This window comes from Panthera leo, chromosome B2 (genome assembly GCF_018350215.1).
Source record: "Panthera leo isolate Ple1 chromosome B2, P.leo_Ple1_pat1.1, whole genome shotgun sequence".
Classification (NCBI taxonomy): domain Eukaryota; kingdom Metazoa; phylum Chordata; class Mammalia; order Carnivora; family Felidae; genus Panthera; species Panthera leo.
In genome coordinates this window covers 122,600,722-122,611,064 of record NC_056683.1, presented here as the reverse complement: position 1 = coordinate 122,611,064, position 10,343 = coordinate 122,600,722, and the positions used below count along the sequence as shown (strand labels likewise).

The 10,343-nt window shown below is 45.9% G+C and overlaps 1 protein-coding gene across 4 annotated transcripts in view; it reads left to right on the top strand.

The window, feature by feature from the left end:
• Positions 1 to 10,343, top strand: part of MAP3K5 (mitogen-activated protein kinase kinase kinase 5) — a 204,324-nt gene that overhangs the window by 172,479 nt on the left and 21,502 nt on the right. For 3 of the 4 annotated variants that reach the window (XM_042939913.1, XM_042939915.1, XM_042939916.1), the window contains 3 exons: positions 1 to 21; positions 4,053 to 4,233; positions 4,326 to 4,494. In XM_042939913.1, the coding sequence (XP_042795847.1) occupies positions 1 to 21; positions 4,053 to 4,233; positions 4,326 to 4,494 (371 nt within the window). The remainder of the gene's footprint in view (positions 22 to 4,052; positions 4,234 to 4,325; positions 4,495 to 10,343) is intronic. The other variant, XM_042939914.1, reaches the window with a different exon arrangement.

Genomic DNA, 10,343 nt, shown 5'->3' with positions numbered 1-10,343 from the left:
CCCTCTCAGCTGGATCAAATGGTGAGTTCGTTTTTATATTTTGCCCACCGAGCCAAAGCTTGGTGCATCGTGCGATATAAGCTCTAGATTTCCCATTAAAAAGCCTCATCCTCTGCTTTTTGCCTCCATGTGAGGCTCCTGGGTAGCAAGGATATGTGCAGCTGAAGCCTGGCTGGGCCATTCCTTCAGAAACCCCTCTTCTCCCCCAGAAAGCAAAAACAGATGTGCTAACCTAATTAACAGCTAAAATCCCGCTTGGGATTGTTCTTAGGTGTGACCGAGAACTTCATGACTCCTGTTAATTAAAACTATAAACTATAACCTGGCCTAGTTCTCCTAAATGAACACAGCTGCAGGACTCTTCCTTCCCCAGGTGTTTTTATAGGTCATACACTGTTTCTGTCCAGAGGATAAGCCATGGCTTTCCTGGAGGGGCCCCCACCTCCAATGGCTGTACTCGGCTTCCCCTCAAAAGGGGGATGGGAGGGTGGTGATGAGGAGGGTCTCCTTCACCCTTAGGGAGACATGACTTGTCCAATCCCGGACTGCTCTCCCTTTGCCACACATAGACCCAGAGAATTAAGTAAGTCATTCTAACCTAATACGCACTTACTGTGCATTCACTGTGTGCCCAAGAAATGTGCTAGGCCCTGAATATATAAGGATGACAAAAGCATAGTTCCTGACTTTAAGGAGCTGTTATTCTTAGAGGGAAGATGCACAAGGAATAAATCAACAACACCGTAGTGTAATTTAGTCAGTACAGAGAGGGTTGTAAAGGGGGACAGAGTGATTGACATCAGTCTATGAAAGTGGTTCCAAGGAAGACTTTCTAGTGAGGCAACCCCCGATGAATAAGGATGAACTTGAGTTTAACAGGTGGCTGGGGAGTGGGGAGCCAGATGAGGTCAGTCCTAGCCTGAGTTAATGCAGTGTGTGTGAAACCCCACGGTGTGAAGGGAGCAGGACGTGGCTCAGAACTGCTGGTACTTAAAATACATGGGGAAGAGAAGAAGCTGGAGGTAGTAAAGCAGGGTCATATCCCAAAGGGCTCCACGTGAGAATTAGCAAAGAGGAGTGGAGAACCGGGGAAAGACTGTAATCTGGAACTAAAACCACAGGGTCTATAATTCTATGATAATAGGAATGTCCTATGTCTACACTGCCTGATCGTTAGCCAGTACCAGTGATGTTAGCTTTAAGAGCTTGATGTCTAATAGCAATGAAGACCGTGCTCCCAAGCCTTGAGTCCATATTTGGCCAAGCTAGCCACTGTTTTGTCCATTCTGCAATCTATTCCTGTAAATACGAAGTGAAACAAAGCACACGAGAGATCTCAACAGCTCCCAGAAATGTCTCTCGAAAGCAGTCCTGTGTTTGGGGCCCCCGACAAACCTTTCTCTTCTTAGACAACCTTACTGTTACCAGCAAGTAAGAGGTTACTCTTTTGCTTTCTGCTGTAGCAGCACTTCCTAAAATATAGTCCATGAAATGCTGGGTCCATGAGCTGTTCCAGAAAAATGGGAATTCCATGGTCAAGTAAATTTGGGAAATAGCACATGTGAGCACTTTCCCCTGCCATGTATTTTCAGTGTACCAATTTGCACGTCTCTATACATCGAAATAAGAAATTGTGGTGTTAAATTGGTAAACTCAGAGCAGCTCTTCTTAGCTTCATCTCAGTTCCTACCTTCTAGTAATTCAGCAGTGTAACAAATTCAGTGACAGCAGGTGGGTCAACCAATTCATCCTTGAGAGATTTTCTAGTTGCTGATCAGTGAGATGGTTTCCCCAGAGATGAACTATCCCCGGAAGCTGTATACTTCTCTTCTTCCTCTCTACAGCTGGAACCAAAGCCAGGTACCTCTCTAACACCTGCTTTCTTCACCTGAGCTACAAGGGGACTAGAATAATAGAATGCCCCTGCGTGGCATTTTTGATATAATCAAGGGGTAGGACATGTCCTACCTGCAAGATTCTGTGATTAAGGAAGCTCCTGGATACGGCTGGAAAACCCTCTTCCTAAGACTCAGCAGCTTGGAAGAGCTTCCCAGTGATAGGGCAATACATTTTCAGAGAAATGTCACTTTCTGCTATGTAATGGGATTTTTTTTTTCATCTTCTGAATCATCACTAATTGTGTCATTAGGTAAATCAAGCTCTTCGCTATACAGTGTTACTACCTGTTGAATATTTGCTTGTGAAAAGTATTTTTTATCACATGTATTTTTCTGATTATAAAGATAATACATGTTTATTGAAGAAGGTTTTAAAATTTTGGAAAAATGAAAGGAAATCACAATCACCCCAAATCACATCTTGTGGAAATAACTACCATTAATAATATGCATTCTTTGGTATATTTTCTTACAGTTATATATATAACAGAATAAAACACACACAAACACACACACACACACACACACACACACACACACACACATACATGGAATCATAAGGGATAGAGTCTGGTAATAGTTGGGGGAAGGGAAGGAAGAAAAGAAAGAAAAGGTCTGTCTGGCTTTCCTATATTTGTAAATCAGATGAGTGCTTCTCAAACACGTCCATCTGTCTGATCAGTGTCATGGCCTACCGCCCCCCCCACTCCTTGCTGCGAATCATTATTGATTTGCAGTCACAGCAGACAGAGTCGAGAGGCCATTTGACCACTTGCTGACTGACCATCCCATGTCTTTGATACTGGGGCAGTTGTTGATTCAGCCCAGCCCAAGACGAATTAGGTAAAAAAGGGATTCTAGGCAACAGTGGATTTCCTTTTTTATAATTTTATATCTGCCTTCTTTAGTAAGGCCTTTTGTAGTATTGGGACACTTGTTAGGGAAAGATGATTCTGGCAAAAATTACTTTCTTTAAAATCAATATTTGATGATATGTTGGCAATTCCTACTGTGCCAGGTCAGTCTCCTCCAAAATAAAAGCTCATGTCCACTATGGACTCACAGTACCTGAGAACTGGGAAAGACCTAGGAGATCACATAGTCTAATGGTTTCCACAATCCGTGTTTGGCAAAGAACCCTTTTTCATATGCATCCTTAAACAGAACCCTGATGTATAAGACTGATAGAGCACATCTGTTTTGGGCAAAACAGGTTTGGAACTTGTGTTCTAGAATCGCAGAATCCTACTCACTCAACCCAACTAAGGCAGCCCCGAGATGCTAAGGTGGACCCTTAAGCCTGTGAGGAACATGGTTTAAAAAATAGGAATCTGGAGGTACCTGGGTGCTCCGTCAGTTGAGCATCTGACTTTGGCTCAGGTCACGATCTCGCAGTTCATGAGTTTGAGCCCCACATAGGGCTGGCTGCCGTCAGCCTGTCAGTGCAGAACTCACTTCAGATCTTCTGTCCCCCTCTCTCTGCCTTGCCCCTGCTTATGCTCTCCCCCCCCCCAAAAAAAAAAATTAAATAACAAATATGAATCTGGTCCTTTATTTATAGACATGAGGACTGAGACCCATAAATTGCCTTCCTAATGTCTGGCAGGTGTCAATAGAAATGAGGAGATTGGAACCCAGGACCTCTGGGTCTGGTGCTTCTTCTACTTTTTCACAGCCCTGACGTATTCCTTTCAGGGCCTGGGAGACCTTGACCTTGCCCACCCTCCCAACCCCCGCAGGGATTGGACATGGAGCACGGGGAGAAATTAGGATCCATGACCGTCCTCTTAGGTAGCATAATTTTACTAGTCATTGCAATGCCACACTTGACAATGAATATTGCTCTCTTTTGGTGCGTGTGTAGTATGTGTACATTTTTTTTCAATGTTTATTTACTTTTGAGAGAGAGAGAGAGACAGAGACCGAGTGCAAGTGGGGGAGGAGCGGAGAGACAGGGAGACACAGAATCCGAAGCGGGCTCCAGGCTCCGAGCTGTCAGCACAGAGCCCAGCCTGACGCAGGGCTCGAACTCACGGACCATGAGATCATGCCCTGGGCTGAAGTTGGACGCTTACCCAACTGAGCCACCCAGGTGCCCCTGGCATGCATACATTTCTAAAAGCATGAATGAGCGTTTCCCCCTCTCGTGATAAGCAGAGTACCTTAGAAGCATATCCTTGCCCGTGCCCGTCTTGGTGGAGGACACCAGCAGCAGCAGCGAATACGGCTCGGTTTCTCCGGACACGGAGTTGAAGGTGGATCCCTTCTCTTTCAAGACGAGAGCCAAATCCTGTGGAGAGCGAGACGTAAAAGGAATACGGACACTCTTTCTGGGGTAAAGACCGGACTGACTTTGGGTGAAAGAACTACGTCATGTGTCATTTTATAAAGGACACCATGATTTATGCTGCATTAAATTCTTAACAGCATTCCAGACGAAAATTTCGAAGACCACAGCGCTCCACCTTCCCCTGAAGAGAAAGATTCTGGATTCTTTATGCTGAGGAAGGACAGTGAGAGACGGGCCACTCTTCACAGGATCCTGACCGAAGACCAAGACAAAGTTGTGAGGAACTTAATGGAATCTTTGGCTCAGGTAACACCTCTCATGGATACTTGGTTTTCCAGACTTTGCACACTTTCACTGTGTCATCACCCCTCGGAACTGTCACAGGCCATGTGGAGACAGGAAGGAACTGTAGGGCTCTTGAGGATGAAACCTGCCTCCCCCAGACAGGAAAAAAAGCAAATCTCCGATGTAGAAACCACATTAAAAAAAATTTTTTTTATTTATTTTTGAGAGAGAAAAAGAGAGGGCAAGAGAGGGAGAGACGGAATCTGAAGCAGGCTCCAGGCTCTGAGCTGTCAGCACAGAGCCCGACTCTGGGCTTGAACTCACAAACCGTGAGATCATGACCTGAGCCAAAGTCGGATGCGTAACCGACAGAGCCACCCAGGTGCCCCTAGAAACCACACTTCTGAACATAACTATTTGTAAGTCACAAGCACACTTTCCGTGTTGGTCAGGTTCCAACGAGCTATAAGCCACTGTGACCCTTCGTTCATTTGTTTATGAATTCAGTCTGTTTATCAATTCAGTTATCAATTCAACATGCATTGAGCCACATGACTTGATAATTTGGACAGTGGCACAGGGCTCCCTGCCAGTCTGAGCATTTAGGAAAATACTGCAAACACGAGGGCCCCCCTGCTTGTGGGGCAATATTCAGATGGACAGAGGGTGACTGGCAATAATGAGTAAATTATGTAGTGTGTCAGAAGGCCGCATATGCAATGAAAAAACAAAGCCACTCAAACCCTCATTCCCTCTTGTATTCGTTTGCTGGGGCTGCCTTAACAGAATACCACAGACTGAGTAGCTTCAACAGCAAATTTGCTTCTCACACTTCTGAAGACTGAAAGTCTAAGAGCAGGGTGTTGGCAGGTTTGGTGTCTCCTGAGGCCTTTTCCCGTGGCTTGAAGTGGCACCTTCTCACCATGTCCTCCCCCAGCCTTCTATCCCTGTGCACCCCGGGGGGGTGTCTCTTCCTCCCCTTGTAAGAACACTAGCCCTATTGGATTAGGGCCCCACTGATAGGATCTCAGGTAACCTTAATTACTTCCTAAAGACCCTCTCTCCACATACAGTCACATGGGAGGTTAGGGCTTCTACGTATCAATTAGGGCCAGTGGTGGGGCGGGGGACAGTTCAGTCCCCAATACCTGGGAAAATATGTTCCCTGGGATTCTGCATATCTGTAGATATGAGGAAGAATCCCCTCCCCAAATTTGCCCCAGTAGAAGCAGGGTGTCCCCCAGCTCCAAGCCTCTGGTGATGCCTCCTGTGTTTGGAGCAGAAGCTCAGGTCTCTTGAGGGTATAAGCCTCCACAGACATACTCGGTCGCAGACATGACACTTGGTGTTTTCTTTTAGTTGCATGGGCATCAGGGACATGTCTCCCTGCTCTGGTGCTGGTGGCCACCATCTGTCTCCCCTGCACATACCTTCTTCCCTGCCTTCTGTCTTGGGAAAACAGCTGCAAAAAGGGTGTAGCTGGAGGAGTCACGTCAAGTTTGTCTCTCAGGCCAACGGTCTATCTGGTCTCAGCTTGTCCTGGGATATAAATGGAGCAACACTCTCTTCCTTGGCTCTTGTCTTTGTCTTGAGAACCCCACTAAGCTCCTCTGCTGATTCCATCACCTTAGCAATTGTCTAATGCCCACCTCTTTTGATCCCATAAGAAGGGACAAAGGCCACATGTGTGCCAGCAGGGTCTCTGGGTACAAGACCCAAAATGAACGCCATCTGCACTTTCTGGGAAAACCCTGCTTGGATCCTAAAGGAAAGCTGTCTCGAGTGGTTATTCTGAGGCCCAGAAAGGAGGGGCTCTGGGCTGGGGGGCAGCTGGGGCTCTGGGCTGGGGGTAGAGTGAGTACCCGGGACTCTGCACAGGAATGGTGGGGGGTGTGGAGGAGACGGGAGCAGTCTTGAACCTGTAGCTTTCTCTCTTGCCTTTCCTTCTGCTCACTCTGGTCATTCAAGGACGGGGGAACCAAATTTAAAAAATTTTTAAGTTCATTTATTTCGAGAGAAAGAGAGAGAGAGAGAGAGAGAGAGAGTGAGTGTGGGGGAGGGACAGAGAGAGAGGGAGACAGAGAATCCCAAGCAGGCACCACGCTCTCAGAGCAGAGCCCGACACAGGGCTCTCTATCTCATGAGCCTCGAGATCACGACCTGAGCCAAAATCAAGAGTCAGACACTTAACCAACTGAGCCACCCAAGGTGCCCCGGAAGGGGAACCAGATTCAGATGAAAGGTGCATCTGGGCAGCAATTGGAAGTCGTTCATTCATTCAGCAAATACGTATTAACCTTCTACTGAATGACAATCACTCGTCTGTGTGCTGTAGATACTACAGTGAACAAAACTGTAAGAAAATGTACCCCATTGCAGCTGACATTCTAGTGGGGGAAGAAAAAACAAAAAAATTAGTAAAGATATAGTAGTAGTAGCAATGTATACAGCCACACATACAGTTGTAATATATAGTATGAATAGTAAACCTATAGTAATAATATATTCCGTGTGGCGTAATGAGAGCAAACATTTTGCATGAGCCAAGTATTGTTCTTAGTATTTCATGTGTATTCACTCATTTAATCCCCATGGCAATAGTGCTATAGTGATAGTTCTGTTAGCATCCTCGTTTTGAGAAGCGGACACAGAGGCACAGAGTTGTTGAGTAACTTGCCCAGGCCACACAGCCCTAAGCAACGGAGTCAGGATTTAGACCCCCACAGTCTGGCTCCAGGCTCCGTGCTCTTAACCACCACACCGTTCTCCTCCCTGGGTGACAGCTCCCACACGGCAACCAGTGCTGGTAGAAACATAAAGCAGGGGAGGGATTGGCGCTTTCGGTGGGGAAGGAAAGGAAACCACCGTTAGCCGCTGTGAAGACTTCTCCGCATGGTGGCCACTAATGCAAGGTGCCTGTCGGAGGTCAGAAACATGGGGAATGCGGGCATTGCCCAGATCTCATCATCACCCCAAAGGATGTGCTCCTCCAGCGCAGAAAGTGTCTGCTTGTTTGGGGATTTTGAAGGTCCACCAGGCAGGACTGCCGTGACCATTGTCAGGGTCCCAGCTCTCAGCACAGAGCCTGGCAGGAGACTTCACTTCCATGACTGTGCTGAAAGTCTTAAATTTCGCCGTTGGTTAATCCTGTTTAATTGTCTGTGACTTCCTGTTTTTTTCATGCACACTTGAATGTTTTCCATAGAAGGAGAAAGAAAAATACTCTTAAAAGCAACCATCAGAGGGCATGTGCTGGTGCACCCGCCTGAAGGCACTGGTGAGAAACTGTGGGTCAGAATCACATGCTAAATCCCGAATCATCCAGTGATAGCAAGGGTCCTTCTGAATGTATCGCTAAGGATGCTGTGACGTCACATGCTGGCCTAGAGGTAGAGCAGGTCCCAATCTAGGCTTACCGCCGGCTCTTCCAGCTGATGGGGGCAGAAGAATGCAATTATTAGGAGCCCGGGCTCAGCCTCAGCTTGCCTCTGCTTGAGGCCAGGCCCCACCACTTCCAGGCTGTGTGATTTAACAACTCCGAGGCTGAATTTCCTAATCTATACGACAGAGGAACGCTGGTATCTACCTCACGGAGTTTCTATAGGGAATAACTAAGACCATGAGCAATTGAGATAATAATAGAGAGTGTGTCACACATGTTAACTATTATTATTGCTGCTGTGACCATTATCAAGCAGGCTAATCCTAGTTGTCTCATCTCTTTCAGTTTTTTCTACAACCAGATGGAAATAATTATTTTCATTGCCTTAAATATCTCTAGATGCATCTTTACATGTAAGCCTGCCCTTTTGTAACAAGACCAAGCATGGAGATGTTGGTCAGGTCCCCAAACCAGCCCACAAAAGCCCTTTCAACCTGTAACATCCTTCTGAAGCTCACTCATCATTTTGAGAAGGTTTAAAGGATAAAGACTAGAGAGCGCCTTTGCGGAAGAGTCTGGATGGTACCGAGTGCTAGGAAAAGCACACCTGTCAGATGGCACCTTCTGACGCTGAATCAAGCTCCCTGGTACCCGAGATGCTCATTTGTGTAGGCATGCTGATGAGTGCACATGAACACAGGAGTTAGAACAGAAATACCGATTATGTAAGTGGATGAAATACCCCAGACAGAAAACACTTGCCAGAGTCGACAGCGTTCCTCTGTAGGACAGTGGCACACACGTCCAAAAGACCGGAAGCAACATGTTTTTCTGTTGTGAAAACAAAGCTAATGTCAGGAAAATGTTTGCTGTTTCATCTGCTGGCAAACATGTATCTGACTTGTCACTAAGATAAGCTTCCAACTTCTGAATAACTCACATTTTTCTTCTTGAACATATTTTCATGTTATTATGATATTGCCTGTGAATCTTTACTTTGGGTGTAATTTAGTTGGCGGTAAGAAAAGAAACAAAGTTTGTAATTGTTCCCAGTCTGGTTTTAATTCCCTTAATGACAGCTTTCAAGCTTTTCAATATAATCTTTTCTCAGGAAAACATAAACATGAGAGAGAGCTCCCCAAATGAAAATATACTGAGAGAAAGAACTTGATGGTACATTTATTTAATTTTAATAGAATCCTAGAAATTGTAATTTTCACAGCCCAGTTGAGGAATTTAACTTTTATGGTGTAGTAACAAAATGTGCACTAGGAGATAGAAATGAATATAATAAAAATCTCGTTTCTTGAAGTTAAATGAGGATAAGTAACACCCTACTATCTTTCCTTTAAAGAAACAAGTTTCCTTGCACAAGGTAGAAAAATTCACCTTGGCAGAAGGAATGTGTTTAATTATCGTATTATATTTTTAATATGTAAAAATAGTGTCCATTGGTTCATTCTTACAACTAATGGCCTCGTTGGTGGGTAAGCAATTATTTCAAGCATGGAGTTTGAAGTCGGCAACCCCCCCTTTTTAAAAAAATTTTTTTTGTTTATTTTTGAGAGAGAGAGGGAGAGAGAGAGAGAGAGAGAGAGAGAGAGAATGAGCACGGGGAAGGGGCAGAGACAGAGGGAGACACAGAATCCAAAGCAGGCTCCAGGCTGTCAGCTCAGAGTCTGGCATGGGACTCGAACTCACAAACTGCAAAATCATGACCTGAGCTTAACCGACTGAGCCACCCAGGCACCCTTGAAGTGAGCCCCTTGCGGTTGAAAGGAATTGACACACTTCAAGGGCAGTTGCAGTTCTGGGGGCACATTGCAGGTTGCCTCACGTACCAGTGAAGGAGGGGGGCATCTTCAGGTATTCCAGCGATGGTGCCTAGCCCAACCTCACAGAGACTGAAACTAGTGAGTGATTCTGAGGGCCTTCACTTGCCAGGAGTTTGTCCGTCCTTTCTTGGGTTTGGCTGCTCTTGGCCCTCATGGTGTGCCATTTCTGTTTCTGCGCATTCCCTTCTCCTCTCCACGTAGATTGTCATTCTCAATGCTATTGCCTCTCCTTCCTTCCTTATAACTAGATGTACTCCTGCTATTTAAAAAAAAATGTTTTAAGTTTATTATTTTTTAAAGAAAGAAAGAGAACTAGCTGGGGAGGTGGAGAGAGAGGGGAGTACAGAGGATCCCAAGCAGGCCCCATGGTGACAGCAGAGAGCCCCATGTGGGGCTTGAACTCGTGAACCATGAGATCATGACAGCCTAAATCAAGAGTCGGTTGCTGGGGTGCTGGGTGGCTCAGTCAGTTGAGCGTCTGACTTCAGTTCAGGTCATGATCTCGCGGTTCGTGAGTTCGGGCCCCGCGTTGGGCTCTGTGCTGACAGCTCAGAGCCTGGAGCCTGCTTCAGATTCTGTGTCTCCCTCTCCCTCTGCCCCTCCACCACTCATTCTCTGCCACTCTCTCAAAAATAAATAAACGTTAAAAAAAA